Source organism: Felis catus, chromosome D1 (assembly GCF_018350175.1).
Source record: "Felis catus isolate Fca126 chromosome D1, F.catus_Fca126_mat1.0, whole genome shotgun sequence".
NCBI lineage: Eukaryota > Metazoa > Chordata > Mammalia > Carnivora > Felidae > Felis > Felis catus.
Window position 1 is genome coordinate 21,933,255 of NC_058377.1, and position 17,616 is coordinate 21,950,870.

Genomic DNA, 17,616 nt, shown 5'->3' on the forward strand with positions numbered 1-17,616 from the left:
TGATTTGACCACAGACAGTCAATTGCTGAGCTAGAATATAAATCCAAGTTTGTATCCAAAGCTCTGTTCTCTAGACTGCTAATGTGCTGTCCCTAGAAATTTGGGATGCAGAAAATGTGACTATTAATAGTGAATTATTAACAATCGAAACAGAACACACAAAAATCAATGGCTTGGTTTTTCTCCAAATAGTTACCTTGAGTCCTTTGCTACTTATTCTAGAAAACATATTTAAAATTTTTCTTTTGACATACTTTAAGAACCTGCGACATATTTTTAAAGTATGTTTAATGATTGCAACCTTTATATTTTAGGAGTACATTTTCTAAAACAGTCAAAAGTATGGTGGATAATACAGATAAAAATTTATAGATAGATTAAACTCATTTTGGCCAAATCTGCTTTATGTTAAAGCAGTGTCCTTAGTGAAACTTCTCTGGCTTCACAGAACAGATATCCCCGTGAAGTTGCCATCAGAGGAGAGGCATATTGCATGGATCTGGAATAGGAGAGCTCAAACACTGGGGCAGTTTCTGGAATCAATTTTTGTAGGTAACTCTAAATCTTTCTGCTTATCTGCTCTGTTCTCCTCTCTTGACCAACTGACTCCCTCTATTTTGCGTATCTCAGAGCTCTTTATGTTACCAACAGTATAAGACCTAATGCAAATTGGCATTAACAAGAGCTTCATTAGCTCACATATTTACAAAGTCTAGAGGCTATCTAGAGAAAGTCTTGAGAGTTAGCTTAATCCAGAGGCTACAACGTGTCAACAGGGAATAGGAAGAAGGACTTTAACTGTGGTTAGACCCTATCCTTGAAATATTGCAGGTGTCTTTGATGAAAAAGAAAAGAATAATGATCAGAAGTCTATGGGTTTTAGCACTAGGATTTAGATGGTCTGAGAGCTGCCAGGGCTTCGGTGTCTGAGGCCTAACAACCCTCAGAGGGTGTCAGAGTTGGGTTCTCTAGGAAGTAGACTCTGTGACAGAATTTCCTGTCCAGGATGTTTATCAGGGAGTGTGCCTGAGATGGACACCTGTGGAAAGGAGGATGGACTAGGAGTGGGCAAGGGAGAAGTCAAGCCGTGATGCGGGCCAGGCTGCCTCAGCTGACCCCACAGGGAGCTCTGGAGCTGAAATGATGACCCATCAGAGTTGTTCCAACTTAGGCAGAAATCTCTGGGCCTTTATATCCCCATATCGGTCAGTCACTGGATATGGCTGTTCCTCAACGGGAAAGCAGGGCAACAATCTGGAGCCAAAGCAGTCCCTGAAGGAGCTGACAGCTGGAAAAATGACAACATTCCCTAAAGCTGAGCCAGCAAGTCCTTCCTTGAAGCGGGATCTGGGAAGTGCATCCCTGTGTCCATCCTAGAAGAGTATTTGATACCGTGGAGAGACACTGAGATTGCTATGTTAATTTTTTTAAATCGCTCATCAAGAGAAAGGAGAAAAGACTTCTGTATCCATGATAAAATTAGAGAATCTTTTGCAAAGATCAGTATGGCAGATGCTATTGAGACAACTGAGTGATCTGCTACTGGTGCCATTTACAATGAATTGTTGCTACAAAAACCTGGTCTGTGTAGGCAAGCAGAAGGACCCTCACAGATTATATACCAGTTAGGAAGGTTATTTGGAGAGGTGGCTAAGGAGGAGGAAGATCGAAGAAGGACAGTCCTATGGTCTACTTTCAGGAAATAGCCCGAACGTTGGTTAGTCCTGGGGAAATCCAACTCAAGTTTGGGCAAGAGAGTGAAAGTGGGCATGATTCAGCTGCCTGGGGTTGAGTTCCCAACATCTAGATCCCATCCAGATCCCATCCAGACCCCATGAGAGTGGAATAGGCAGGTTTCCCATCTCTTTGAGGTAGGCTCTTTGGACTAACTGGTGATCAAGTTTTCTGATTTGTTACCGGTGTGGGTCAGTCAGGCACAAATAGCACAGTGGCAAACAAACAACAAATTGCCTCTTACTGCTCATCAAACAATTGGTTCTGTGTGGAGTGGACTGTTGCCAAGGACCCAGTGACTCAGGGCTTTGTGCAGAGATGGCCAGGGATCCCCCAGCCATATACATCAGAGATAATTCAGCTCTGGTGAGTTCTGGGGTATAGGACCTCAAGACTCTGGTGCCAGAAACACTCATTCTTTTAAGTTTCTGAAGAAAACAGATGTTCTTGAGCAAACAGATCCCCTTGCTGAGAAATGAAACTCCAGCCATTGAGAAGATAAACCATGTGAAAAGGTCAGAAAATGGGAGCAGAGCCCAAGATGTGAGCTCCGTGGACATCACAAGAGTACAGATTCATATGAAACCACTGGCACAACTGCTGGCGGGATGCATAGACCTTGAGGTAGAGAGAGAGTTAGAGCAAGGAGCTACCTAATCACACTCTCCCCAGTGTTGAAGGCTGTGTGTGTGTGTGTGTGTGTGTGTGTGTGTGTGTGTGTAGGAATACACATCAATCTCGCTCTGGCCCTCTCAGGGAAATGGCTGTTTTCTTTAAAAAAATTTTTTTTTAAGTTTGCTTGTTTATTTTGGGAGAGACAGCACAAGTGTGGGAAGGGCAGAGAGGGAGAGAGGATCCCAAGTATGGCCAAATACATGAAACCGTGAAATCGTGACCTGAGCTGAAACCAAGAGTCAGATGCTTAACTGACAGAGCCACCCAGGTGCCCCTAAGATTTTATTTTTAAGTGATCTCTACACCCAACGTGAGACTTGAACCTACAACCCCAAGATCAAGAGTTGCATGCCCTATTGACTGAGCCACCCAGGTGCCCCAAGGGGTGGCTTTTTTCTGTTCCTTGCCCATCTGGGTGGAGGTGGAACAGGTTACCTTCTTGCTACTTGGTTATTTATAAACCATTCTCCCTCCTTTTCCTTAGCTTTGCCCCTCACTTTGAATCTAATGTTGTTAGGCCATACCACTCACTGCTTTCCAAGTTATTCTTGTCTACTAACCTCCGGGTCTTTTCTCAAAATTCCCTGAAGACTGTTGTTCCTGTTTCTCACCAACACTATTCTTGTCATATATTTTAGTGATTTTGATAACCTTGGGAACATTTCAACCAGTGCTTGACTAGAAGCAACTAGAAGTTCTATGATCTTGTTTTTTAATCTTCCTCTTGGTTCCACCATAGACTTTGACAGGACCAGTCTGCAGTGTCTCCATACTCTCAGTTTCAAGCATCCCCCCTCTTATCTTTTCGGTGCATTCTTTCCAGTATCCTGCTTTAACAAACCTTAGATCTCCACTGGAGCCTTTAATCTCTTGATCCTACTAACTTTACAGTGCCCCTTACATCCCAATTGTCCTCCTGTTCCACATTACCCATTTTAAGTTCCATGGTCAGTCATTTAATTACTTCCTTGCACTAATCTTCAACTCTCTTCAACTCCCTAATCTTCATTTCTTGCCTGATAGTAATACTTTGGTAAAACCTCAACCCTGGTTAAAATTAATTTTTCTACTACTGTTGCCTGTAACCATTCAATTGAAGAAAAACAATCAACAATGCTGACTGGTCTCACTTTAAATTCATAATCATGAATCTCACATGGGTCCTCACAGCCATCTAGCAATTGTACAGGTCTCTGATTTTACTTTTCTGGACAACTATTTTGTACTTTATTTTCCTTCTTCAGACCTCCAACATTTCTTCCTCTATACTTTTAATCGATGAACTTGCTTCCTATCTGTGTTAGTTATCACTTTCTAATCCAAATTTAGCATATTAAAACAACAAACATTATCTCACACAGTTTCTGGGTGCATAGTCTGGCTCGGGGTCTTTTATGAGATTGCTGTCAAGTTGTTGGCCAAGACAATAGTCTCTGAATATTTGGGGCTGAAGGATCCACTTTCACGATCATTCACAGGGCTGTTGGCAGAAGTACTTTGCCATGTGGGCCTTTTTATAGAGCTGCTTGTGACATAAATGGCCTCAGAGCAAGTGATCTGAGAGAGAGTGGGAACAAGTGAGAGAAAGGGAGAGACATAATACAGCATCTTTACAACCTAATCTCTGATGTGATATATCATTACTTCTGCCATATTCCATTGGTCACCAGACCAACCCTGGTACAGTGTAAAAGTGGACTACAGAGGGTGTGAACACCAGGAGGTGGAGAACATCAGAGGCTATCTTGTAGGCTGACTACAATACTATTTTACAGAGAAAATGGAACAGTTAGAAGAGAACTTCCCCAACTTCCACCACTATCTTACCCAATTACCAGTATATAGTCTGCTTTCCCTGCTATTGTTATAATGAACTTTTCCTCCTGCTATCTAAGGCCATTCCCTCTTGCCCACTTAAGGACTCAAATGCAAACATTTTTCCATCTCTCTCCTGCATTGTCAGCTTTCTCCTATCTACTGGATAATTCCCAACAACAAAAAAATGTGTGCTGTGATTTTAAAGAATCATCTTGCGATTCTATCTTTCCTTTCAGCTACCCATTTTTCTATGTCCCTTTACAACAAAACCCATTGAAAAGGTTGTCTAAAATTGCTGTCTCCAATTCCTCCTTCCCTTCTCTTTTAAGTCTACTCCATCAGGCTTATACTCTCCAACTACTCCAAAAACACTGCTCTTTTAAAAGTCATCAATGACCACATTGTTAAACCCAATAGTCAATTCTTAGTTATGCAATTTGAGCTATCAGCAGGATTTAACATGATGGTCTGTTCTCTTCAATGAAACATTTCCTCCACTTGGATTTCAACTATCACACATTCTTGGTTTTCTTCCTTAGCTTACTAGCTGATCCTTCCCTCTTTCTGCATTCCTCTCCCCTTCTTAGCCTCTTTATTGTTAGGATACTCCACGGCTCAGTCCTTAGATCTCTTATCTGTCTATAATTCACTCCCTTGATGATTTCATTTCATCTCCTGGCTTTAAATTTATAAGCTAACAACTCCCAAGTTTATATTTCTAGTCCAGAACTCTCCTATGAACTGCAGATACTTCTATCATACTTCTATCATATCTTAGATGTCAATTAAACACAACTTAAACTGAACTCCTGATCTTTCTCCCAAACCTACTCCTTCCACCATTTTCCCCAGCTGAGTAAAATGGCAACTCCATCCTGTCAACTGCTCAGGATGAAATCACTAGAATTTTTCTTGACTCTTCTCTCTCTCTCTCACACACACACTCCATATCCCAACTTTCAACAGGTCCTGAAAGTTCTGCCTCCCAAGTATATTCAGAATCCAACTACTTCTCACCATCTTTACCACTACTTCCCTGATCCAAGACATCATAATCTCCTATTGGGATTACTGGAATAGCCTCTTAATTGGCCTACTGCTTATACTTCTGCCACACTCAGTCTATTCTCAATATGGTATCCACAGTGATTTAAAGAAAAAACAATTGAGTCACATTATGGCATTCCTTTGCTCAAACCCTCCATCTCAATGCCTTTCCATGGCTTACAATGCTTTATATAATTGCCCACCCCCTAACTTTTGACTTCCTATATCAACACTCTCCCCATCTCACTCTGTACCAGTCAGACAGATACCCACTTTGGAGTGATTGTACTTGCTGTTCCCTCTACCTGGAACACTTAACTCTCCTTTGAAGATCACAGTAGCTTGTGCCATTATCTCATGGAGGTTTGCATTGGAGCCTTTGCTCAAAAGTACCTCAGTGAAATCTTCTTAGGCATACTATCTAAAATTTCACTTCCCCTCCAGTACACTGTTTATCTTCTTTCTCTGCTCTTACTCTCCAGTATTCATCAGCCTCAGGCACATTTACTTACTCATGTGTTTATTCGGTTACTTCTCATCATATTACAAATTCCATGAACAAGGGATATTTGTTTTCTTCACTGCTATATATTTCCAGTGCCCAGAACAGTACTGATATATAAAACGCTTTCAATATGTTAAATGAACGAATGAATAGGTACTTCACGTAATGAAGTGCCCCAGAATTATATTAGAGCTTGGAGCAGAGAGGGTGACCACTCACGAGGCTGCGCTGTTCAAATATAAGAATATGCATTAAATAGCCTTATAAACGTAATGATGTGTACACAGGATGGGTATGATTTACTGTTAGTTTAGTTTGTTCCTGGAGGAAAGCTCTGTCAGACCCAGTTTTTTCCATTCTTTTCCCCTGCTTCCCTCTATTGGGACTCCTGGCCCTCTGAGTCAGCGCTCTTCAGTTCAGCGTAACCTTTTCCCGCAGGTTTTGTGCTGGTCTCCATCTCTGCACCAGGGGCCTTACACACCTTAACTCTCGCATCACTCAGCAGCTCCGCGAAACCACTCGTCCCCGCCCCGCTCCTCGCGCCTTCACAAACCCCGCCCCCTGAGTGAGACATGGAGCGGAAGTGACGTTACCGCGGAGCTCTAAGTCCCGCCCCTTACGCTTTCCCATCCCCGGGGAGGGAACGCAAGACCGGAAGGGACCGATACTTGGCCACCGAAGGGCGGGGCCGGACTGGGCGGGGCCCGGCGGCCCTCCCGAAAGTGGCGGTTTGCTGGAGGCGGTTACCTAGGAATCCTGAGTAGTTTGAATGTGTGGCGACCTGTGCACCGGTGCTTGGTCGGTGCTATCTCAGCAGAAGTGGGACCCCTGAGGCCTAAGAAACTGGCTTTATCTGGCTCGGGACTCCCCGGCATTCATCGCTTCCCTCCGTAACCGGATAGCAGTTATTTGGACTCAGCCTCAGACCCAGGTTCCCACCCCGACCCTACCAGCCCCCTTCCTCTCTGGCTGCTACGGTCGTTCTTCCCTTTCCTCGCGGTGCCACCAGTGGGCACAGTCTTCGTTCCCTCAGTAGATCCCTTTTCTCTCCCCTCTCATCCCCATTCCTTGCACAAGGCAGTCTTTAAAACTTAACGCTTTTCGTTTCTTCCCATTTCCTTCTCCAGAATTCTTGCTCTTCGACTGTCTGTCAGGCTACTTACTGCCTCCTCCCAGGTTTCTCTCCTTTCCAGGAGCCTGTGGCTGATGGATTAGGAGATTGAGCTTTTAACGCAGTCGCTTGAAGATTTTAAGCTTCTCCTTTCTCCTATCCAGGGGTCACATGCCAGGAAGGATGGCCCCCCTCAAGAAGCCTCGAAATGCCGCAAGGTTGCCCCTGGCTTTAAACCCCCTGAAGAGCAAGGACGTGTTGGCAGTGCTGGCCGAAAGGAACCAGGCTATAGTGCCAGTTGGGGCCTGGGTGGAACCTGCCTTGCCAGATAGTTCGGAAGTCCCAGCATATGTGAGTGTCAGTTTGATGCAGATGTGGTGGGGTTCCTCCCCTGTTTTTGTTCGTTTGTTTGTTTCTGTTTTTTTTTTTTTTCTTCTTCTTCATATTAGCCTTCTCTAATCCCTGTTGCTTAGATAAAGATGAACTGTCTGGGGGATGTCCTTTTATAAATAGTTATGTTCTTGCCTTAGGATTGTAGAACAAACATGTATTTGCCAAAACTATTTCACAAACTCTTGATTGCTTGCTGTGCACAAGACATAGGCACTGTCTATCTTCTGGACACCCTGCAGCTAGTAGGGATGACAGTTGCCACACTTAATTTAACATGAATTGATTGTTTAGAGTTATGTTAAGTGTGTGATAGAGATTCTGTAAGATTCAGATACAGTAAGAGAATAAGGAAAGAAGAGATTAATTCTGACTGAGATCCTGAGGAAGTTTTAACTATAAACTCCAGGAAGACGCGGACCTTTATATTTTGTTCATTCCCGTCCTGTCATATAGTAAGTCTTAAGGACATATTTGTGGAATGAATGACTGTGGAAATATAGCCTATGTTAGTCCTTAAGAAATGAAAATGCTGTAAGTATAGATCGTAGGGAAGCGCATTTCAGGTGAAGGGAAACTTCTGCAAAGTTTACATGTGCGCCTATTTCCATAATAACTCTCATATGTACTAATTAGCGCAGGAGGACAATTTGTAAGAAGGTTTTTGATAGTCTTTCACCAAACTGTGCCCCTTAGCTATTTGTTGGAATTTTATTGTGGCACTTACCACATTATATTTATAGTAAGTTGCATGCATGTCTACTTTTCCTGATGGAGTGTGAGCTTCCAGAGCACAAGGGAAAAAAAAAAATCTCATTTTTTACCATCCCCAACTTTGTCTTAGTGCCTGATAAATATAAGCACTTGGTAAGTATTTATGGAATGCACAAATTGTGTGAAGGTATTCTGCACATATAGACAAAATGCTGAACATGAGACGAAAAATATGAGTGGTCCTTGATCTCAGAGAAGAAATGAGACATGTTTAAAGTAAATCTTAAATAACAAAGCAATTTCATATATTCATTTTATTTTTTTATATGTATGTTCATATGTATTCATTTATTCCTCTTCTGCCTATTTCCAGAAAGGATTTGAAGTGTCTAAGTAGTATATGATTAAGTGCTATGATACTTAAGGAAGAAAGGTAGGACTTTGGGTTGATGTGATACAAGCAAGCTTAATGAAGAAATTAGGTAAAGAAGGAGGAGGATTCTCCAATTAAGGAGAATGGGGAGAGTAGGAAGTGAGGGAGGTATATTCAGGATTCTAAGGGTAGATTAGATTGATTGGAGAGGATGTGTAGTGGGATTGTGGAAAATAGGAGCTGTTGGGAACCACAGCTGTAGGGAAATCTTGGATAAAGGATTGACTTCATTCATTGTGTAATATTTACAGACAAATATGGTAAAACAATGTTTTGACTAGGTTAATTGCTTCAAAAATTTTTTGAGGTGAGATATAGATTGGCTTCTGGGGGACGAATTAGGATATAATTGTAACAATTTAACCATGAAGTATGGCATCAGGACTTGTTTCATGATAAGGAATAGAAAGGGAAAGCTTTAAAAAAGGGTGGTTGAAGTAGGAATGAAAAGGGATAAGTGTAAGAAACACCCCAGAAGAGTTAATAAGGTTTGGTACAAAGGTATTTTGGTATTTAAGTTATTGACACCTCGTTTTCATTGCTCAAATTATGGCATCTTTGTTTCTTTTTAATCTTTATTTATTTTTGAGAGAGTGAGAGAGACAGAGTGAGAGCAGGGGAGGAACAGAGAGAGAGGGAGACACAGAATCCGAAACAGGCTCCAGGCTCTGACCTGTCAGCACAGAGCCTGACGTGGGGCTGGAACCCACAAACCGTGAGATCATGACCTGAGCTGAAGTCGGACACTTGACCGCCTGAGCCACCCAGGCGCCCCTGGCATCTTTGTAATGTAGCATCAAAATGCCTAAAAACCACCAGAATTTTCTTTTTCTGTGTTAAAAAGAATTTAGTCTCATGTTCCCAAACTTTCACTCAAAATATTAGTCTTGGAAAATATATGTCTCCTTTCCCTCACTTAAAAAATATTGATCAGTACCAGTCAATGGCAATTTGATCAAGCATTTCCTAGAACTCTTTACCAATTTAGTATATATAGTCTGCGGAATCCACCCTTATTGACAGATGCAGCTTCTGTCAGCTCAGAATAAATGCTGAATAGTTACTTTTAAAGTGTGGTAGACCTAATACATGCTTATTTTAAAGGGAAACTCTTAATCATTTTTGTTCTCAAAGTTTCAAGGAGCCATTGAGATTCCTAAGAATACCATAGCTTCAGACCTCCCCTTCCACTAATTAAATTAGCATCAAAGGACACTGCTATTCTATCAGCATATATGGCTGTCGCATTATTTTATAATTTATCTGATTATCTGTTGTTGTATAACAAACTGCCCTAGATGTTAGTGGCATAAAGCAAATTATACTGTGTGTCAGGATTTAGAACAGGGCACAGTGAGGATGGCTCGTCTACAACACAATGTCTGAAGCCTGTCGGTTGAGACAGCTGAAATAGCTGGAGATGTCTGGGACAACTCTACTGGATTCTGGCTATTGGTTGGATTTCTTGTTTCCTCTTCATCTGGCCATCTACTGGGCTGTGATGTCCAGGATGGCTTTCTCACTCACATGTCTGGCACTTGGGCTAGGATGACTAGAATGGCTGCGGGCTTGCTTGGATGCTTTCTCTTTCCACATGGTTTCTCTACCTGGCTAGTTTGGGCTTCCTTTCAGCATGGTGGTCTCAGGGTAGAACTCTTATATGGTGGCTCATTTCCCCTAGGGTGAGCACTCCAAGAGCTGTAGGTGGAAGTTGCTTTAAGACCTTGCTTGAGAAGTCATGGAGCCAATGCTTCTGCCTCATTCTGTTGGATATATACAGAGCCAGACTACAATCAGTATGGGAGATTATTACACAAGAGCATTGATACTGGGAGGCTTGATTCATTGTGGGGAGAAGGGGAGATCATCTTTGGAGACTAGTGTGCATACTAAACATAAGTTTCATCATACGTGAATTATCCAAAAATGTTCTTTGTTTGTTGTGAGAAACACTTCTTTCTATATTGTCCCCTTGGATAGTCCTTAGGGTACAAAAAGTCTATGTCTATGAGGAATTAGTTGTACAATTGAAACAATATTTATTTTTGCTTAAGCCAGTATTTCTCAAATTTATTTGAGTCTGGGAATCTCTTAATGTCCCAGGATCTGAGACAATGTTCTTGGGTTCTGATTGCCTTATAAAATGGTGTTTGCTGAGCAAAATATGTTTCTAAAATATGGTATACTCTTACCTTTGGTTTACAGTTGAGATTCACAATTTGGAATCAGTCGTACACTAATAAGATGTTCAATAATCTCAGCATGGGGGTAAAAGAGGGGGCAGACAATGGACGTAAAAGAGGCAGGATGGCTTTAATTTTCTGGAGCCTGAGTTAATTTTGGTCAGTTGTTCAGTCTTTACTACATATATCTCTCCTTTGGAATTATTTTACCCAATTGTTCTTTGATATTTGTTTTGTACACTCTATTCCTATGGTATATACTTGTGTAGAATATGGGATAGACTTCTTGAAAAATGTAATTTTTATTGGAATTTAAATTCTTTTCATTTTGAGAGTTAATGACTGCCTTATGAAATATTTGAGGCACTTTTCTGAATTAGAATTTGGAATCACTGTGTTAGAAGAAGGGCTGGATAGGAGTATGATTTTATTTATTTGAAGATCCCTTATGAAAGAGAGACATAGTCAAGAGACAAGCAGTAACAGTATAGGGCATAAGTATTGGAGTCAGAGAGACTTGTAGCTCTGCTGCTTGCCAGCTATAGGATCTTGGGCTAAAGATGAATCTTTCTGAGCCCCAATTTCCTCATCTTTAATATAAAGAATAAGAATATCTTCTATTGGAGGTAGTTTTAGGGATTTAGTGATATAATGTGGTTAAAGTGCTTGTCTTGTAATAGATCTTTAATAACAATAACTGCTTGGGGCACCTGGGTGGCTCATTGGTTGAGCGTTTGACTCTTGGTTTCAGTTCAAGTCATGATCCCAGGGTTGTGGGTTCAAGCCCCGAGTTGGGTTCTGTGCTGAGCATTGAGCCTGCTTGAGATTCTCTCTCTCCCTCTGTTCCTTTTTCCTGCTTGTGCTCTCTCTCTCTCTAAAAAAAAAGTAACTGCTTTTAATTATGCCTGTGGTTGTTATTCAAAGCATTCAGAGGAAGTGAATACTGATTAGGGACTCAAATGGGATAAAATGTTCTAGATCGTTTAGAATGTGTTTTAGAATTGAGCATTACACAAATATTGAGTGCCTTTATATTCAAGGCTCTGTGTCATATACTGTAGGAGAAACCAAAGAGGATAAATACATTTCCTGCCCTCACAGTGTACCTAATCTAATGGGGGAGTTGAGAAGTATTACACTCAATGTTAATAAGAATGAGAGGTGCTATAGCATAGGAAGCTCAGAGGAAGAACCAATTATGGAAGGTGGTTGGTTATTAGATGGTCTTAAAGAATGAGTACCACCTTTACTTTACTAGATGGAGATGACAGGAAGGTTAAAAATGGAGCATAAATCTGAGTGTGAAGGCATTTTATAATAGGACATATTTGGTGAGCGGTGAGCAATTTGGTGTATCTGGACTGTTTTATTCATTTTAGAAAATGTGTAACATAAGATAGGTTTGAATTGGTTCATTAAGAATTAATGAAGGCAACTTTAGTTGTCAATTCAATGAAAAATTAAGATTTGATTTGAGTACAAAAATTCCAATTTTTAGTTTTTGATTTGGTTTGAGTTCTTGGTACTCAGTAGCTATGTCTAGATTATCACTTCTGAACTCCTGTGATTTCCTTACTGTACTGGGAATTTTTGATTATAGAACTGAATTATTTTCTTGGGATTGTACCTTGACAGCTTTGTGCTTAAAACAGTCCTAACAGGCAAAACTGCTGACATTTAAGTTTATTTTCTTTCATCTTTCAAGACTTCAGCATATATGATTGAAGAAGAACTAAAGGAACAACTAAGAAAAAAACAAGAAGCTCTGAAGCATTTTCAGAGACAAGTCAAACGCCGAGTAAATCAACAAATCAGGTTGCGAAAAAAGCATCAGCTTCAGAGATCTTATGAAGCAGTAAGTTCAAAAGAGAAACCATATTTTATTCTTACGTTGTTCTGACTCATTTTTTTGTTTTCACCAAATAATCAAAAACAATGTCAGAATTTTGGATTTGGGTTTGAATTTTGGCTTTGCTGCTTGCTAGCTGTGTCACCTTGGGCCTATTACTTCTCTGGACTATAGTTTCTTTATAAAATGAGGCTATGATATTTGTCTCACAGTGTTGTTAGGAGAATTTGATAGGTAAATTATTAGCACATTAGGGATGCCTGGTAAATATTAGTTTCATTGCTTGCTAAAGCTTTCCTCTTTCTATTCTTGGCCCTGATTGAAAGTCTTTTGGGCCACTTATAGGCATTATTTGATTGTACTGGCCCGGAGTAGAATCTCACTAGAAGAATCTCACTCTTTCTTCCTTTGTGTAGGCAGAAAAAGAAGGCTCTATAGCCATGCAGTCCTCAGATCCAGCACATTTAACTCCTAAAAGAACAAGTGTTTTTCCAAAGAACTTGAACGCTGCAATTGGAAGTGCTAGGTTACCTCCTTCCCAGGTGCTGGGGGATGGACTAGAAGATAGAGAGAATCAGAATGAATTACTCCAACAACAAGCCCAGGCTGTAAGTACATACTCATTTTATGCCTATGATTTTCTTTAGATACATGCCATATCTAGAATATGAAGTAGAGATTAGGAGGTATCCTACTCAACTTCACTTTTAATTACCTTCTTTTTTTTACTTTTGTAAAGTGGGGAATAGTGGAATAATATTTATTTTTTATACATATTCTAAATTTATTTATTTTTGGTAAGACAATTTAGAATCATCTAAAGGAAGCTGCCGAACTCTTAGAGTTAAAAACTTATGAGAAAGAGCTTTAAGTTAAAGAACATAGATTTTTTCCCAATTGTACTGGAATTGTGTTATGGGTAAGTTATTGTTTATGGTATCTGGACAGAACTGATTCTTAACGTCTATTGCAAAAAGGTACAGTACATATATGGGGCATTTCATTCATTATTTTTGTCTCTTTTTCCTCATTTCTGTCCTTTAGTCTGATAATCACAATAAATAGATCTATAGGTCAAGTAATAACATAGTAAACTCTTGACATAGAATTAAAAAAAAAGTAACATATCCTAAGTAATTGATTTTACATATCTGTTATTTAAAAATTAATCACCATGAGTAGGTTCATCCGCTGAAATCACTTGAGACCGTGCACTCAACTCTCCTTAGTGTACCTGAGCTTTTTGTCCACTCGATACCATATTCTTCAACTCTGCTATGGGAATTATACTTCATCTTATTTAAAATGCATTTCTAGGGATAGTGAGAGGAGAGCAAAAGTGTAGAAAATGATGATTATGCAAAAATAAGTTTCATAACTGCTGACTTGCTTGGTCATAAGTATGAAGGGATTGTATAGTTGTTAGTATAATTAGGGAAAGCTTTATAAGCATATATTATATTGAAATACTTAAAAAAATTTTTTTCTTTGCCTGAACTATGACTTTTTCTTGCCATTGCTTGGTTTGTAGTAATCATTTTAAAAATCATTTTTGTTTCCTTTTTTAAGGTTATGAACAATCTGTTGAGCAAATATTTATTGAATCAGGCACTTCATAAAGTATAAGGGATAGAACATTGATGAAAACAGACAAGGTTGTTGCCTTCGTGGTGCTTGTGGCTATAATCCCACCGTAGTGAGGATTTTACTTCATCTGTATAGTATATAAGTAGAACACATCAGTTCACAGATATTTGAATATACTGTGTTTCTTAAACATTGAACGAATGAAATGTGAAATGGGACCCTTTATGGGGGTTTACATTTCCAAGTCGAGATGTAAAGCTGGTACACTCCAATCTATTAGATAATAATATAGAGATATTTGCTATATTTGGTGATAAAGTTGCACTATGGAATTTCAAAAATTTTTCAATTCCAAGGAAATATTTCCTGGAAGAGGTGGAATTGAGTTGTATATTTTGAATTCGTAAGGTGAATTGAATTGGTGAATTGAAGAGAATTTTGAGATAGGAGGAACAGTTAAGAGTGTAGAATGTATAATGAGCTTGGTATATTTGGGCATAAGTGATGGAACCTTTCTGATTGATAGTTAGGGTTAGGGTTAGGAGGATGACAGAAAATTGAGGTTACATAGGACGAAATCAGGTTATGAAAAGCTTGAAATGTTACAAAACGAAAAAAAAATTTATACCGTTTTTTTCTTAAAAGATGAACTAACTACTAAAGAATGTTCAGTGACCTAAACTACTTTAAGCCTATAAACTTTAGCCCAAACAGCATCTTGGCATTAGATGCTTTTTAATCTTACTGTTTCTGTTGCAGTTTTTTTTTTTTTAATTTTTTAAAAGTTATTTTTGAGAGAGTGAGAGAGAGAGAGAATAAGAATGTGCGAATGCATGGGAGAGGCAGAGAGAAAGAGAGAATTCCAAGCAGGCTCAGCAGAGAGCCCAACGCAGAGCGTGAACTCAAGACACGAGGTCATGATCTGAGAGGAACCAAGAATTTGACACTGAGCCACCCAGTCGCTCCTCTGTTGCAGTTTTTATCCACTAGATGTCACTAAGAACTAGACAGTGAGGCATTGTTCAAGCACTAAGTCCCTTGTTTTATCTAGAAGTGGTTGAGTAAATGGTGAATATAATTCGCTTTCTGAATATTGGTAGACTTTTCAGTTTTCGTGTGCCACGGAGTGATAGAACCATAGAATCCTGGAGCTGGAGGGTTTTAAAAGTTCATCTGACATATTGAAATACTTAAGGATGAAATGATTTGATATCTGGGGTATACTTCAAAGTAATATAAGGGTGAAGTGAAGTAAGGCATTATAGATAAAATAAGATGGGCCAGGAATTGATAATGTTAAAACTGTTTGGGTGTGTATGTGGGATTCATTATAGCTTCTGTCTACTATATGTTTGACATTTCCAATATGTTTGAATTTATTTACATTTTTTTAAATCTTTTTTAAAAAGTTTATCTTTGTTGTTGTTGTTGTTGAGAGAGAGGCAGAGAGTGAAAGAGGGATACAGAGAATACCAAGCAGGCTCTAGCACAGAGTTTGTGGGGCTCAAACTCATGAACTGTGAGATCATGACCTGAGCTGAAATCAAGGGTCAGATGCTCAACCAACTGAGCCACCCAAGCGCCCCTGAATTTATTTACATTTTTAATTAAATGTTAGAAAAGAAAAGACATTATCTAGTCTAACCTTTTTTTCTCTAAAGAATTCTTTTTATATTGTCTCTAGTTTCTGCTAGAACGCTGCCACTGTTGAGCAACTGACCACTTTTTAGGCTATTCATTTTTAGAAGTCTTGAAATTATTAGAAGTATTTTATCAATATACTAAGTCAAAATGTTCCTATAATTTTTACCCATTGGGCCTAGTTTTGCACTCTCAAGTAATAGAAAATAAAATACCATGGTCATCTCTAAGACACTTCAGGTATTTGATTATATTTGATTATAGCTATCATTTCTGTCTCTTTTTTTCTTTTTTGGGGGGAGAGAGAGAGCGCGCGCGCACATGTGTGTGCACATGGGGGAAGGGCAGAAGGAGAGGGAGAGAGAGAATCTTAAGCAGGCTCAATGACCAGCGTGGAGCCCAACACAGGGCTTGATCTCATGACTGTGAGATTGTGACCTGAGCCAAAATCAAGAGTCAGATGCTTAACCAACTGAGCCTCCCAGGTGCCCCCCATTTTTCTCTTTTGATTCTTACATTCCTAATGCTTTCAGTCATTATAATCTTGGTTGATTTCTTCTGAATGCTATTTAGTTTTTCAAATATGCTCTTTTCAAATATGGCCTTCAAAACTGGATGTGGCCCTGTACCCCAACATGTGATTTTGCTAGGACCTCTCTTATTCTGTACCCCCACCCCAGCCTTCACTTATAATACTTGGTATTACCTACTTGTTCTGAAATAGATAAGAATGGGTACCTAAAGTTAGCCGCTATAATCATAAAACTGGAAGAAATTTCAAGTGTTCCCATAAAATAGAACTAGCCTAGCCCCCTGCTTTTGTTCAGACTGATATTTATCTCTAGGGATTGAGTTTCTATTGTGTCCCTTGATAACTTCATTTTGGTTGGGAATCAATGAACAGCTGATCAATGTTTCATTCTCACCATGTAATAATTTTTTTTAAATACACTATTAAGTTTACCACTATTTTCTAGCATGGGATATCTCAGCTTTTTATTTCTCACTGAATCTTTTATTATCTTGTTTTTTATTTCATTCTCTCTTTGTAATGCAGGCTTTCCAGCTTTTTCAACCCTGGAAATACCAATTAATTTTGGTAATTAAGAAAGATTTAAGCAATGTGAAATAACCTGATAAGTTTTCTTAATCTATCATTGGAAAACTATTGTTTGAGTTAGGCTCTTTGGCTGCAAGACTTCATTTTATTTCAAGAACATGCATGGGATGATAATGGCAGAATCAGAAACTCCCTGAAGGAATCAGAGGAGTTTTTCTGACTCTGAGGTAGCTCCAGTGATCACAACAGCATAGGTTCTTTGATCTTCACAACTAGTATTTAATCAATAACTTGATTGATTCAGTTGTTCTCATAGGGTGACCCACCTTCCTTATTGTCTGAGGACATGAGACCTTCAGTGCTAAACCTGGGCAGTTCCAGGCAAAGTGGGAGTGTTCCCTGTCTCTACACATATGCTTCTCTCTTATTTGCTTAATTTTTCTACTAACTGGTATTCTCATCATCACAGCTCTGAAACTTAGGCATACTTATGGCTCCTTTAGCCTCTTTTCTCCAGCTTCGGACCTTTTAGGTTCAGTTCCTGTGTCTGAATTCTCATGTAAGATAAGGAATCTTCATTATCCCAGCCTGCCTTTTTACGCAAGATCTAGGTTATTGGTGAGCCTATAGCTTGGGAGGCCCACTTAATAATTTGATTTGTAAAATTCCCCTGTTTTCTATATTTTTGTTTAATGCTTATGAACATTGACTTTGGTCCTTGTATTCGTTTCTTTTGTCTGCTGTTAACAAATTACCTCAAACTTAGCGACTTGAAATGACAAATTAATTCTCTTGAAGTTCTCGAGGCCAGAAGTCCAAAATCAGTTTCAGTGAGCCAAAATGAAGGTATCAGCAGGGTCTCTTCCACA

At 39.5% G+C, this 17,616-nt stretch overlaps 1 protein-coding gene across 12 annotated transcripts in view; it reads left to right on the forward strand.

Moving 5' to 3' along the window:
• Positions 1–6,412: 6,412 nt before the first annotated feature.
• CCDC15 (coiled-coil domain containing 15) overlaps positions 6,413–17,616 on the forward strand; it is a 96,109-nt gene continuing 84,905 nt past the window's right edge. For 6 of the 12 annotated variants that reach the window (XM_045038488.1, XM_045038487.1, XM_045038490.1 and 3 more), the window contains exons 1-4: positions 6,415–6,710; positions 7,055–7,241; positions 12,316–12,465; positions 12,876–13,067. In XM_045038488.1, the coding sequence (XP_044894423.1) occupies positions 7,062–7,241; positions 12,316–12,465; positions 12,876–13,067 (522 nt within the window). In that variant the 5' untranslated portion in view covers positions 6,415–6,710; positions 7,055–7,061. Of the gene's footprint in view, positions 6,711–7,054; positions 7,242–12,315; positions 12,466–12,875; positions 13,068–17,616 lie in introns of all 12 variants that reach the window. The other 6 variants (XM_045038489.1, XM_045038496.1, XM_045038494.1 and 3 more) reach the window with 3 other exon arrangements.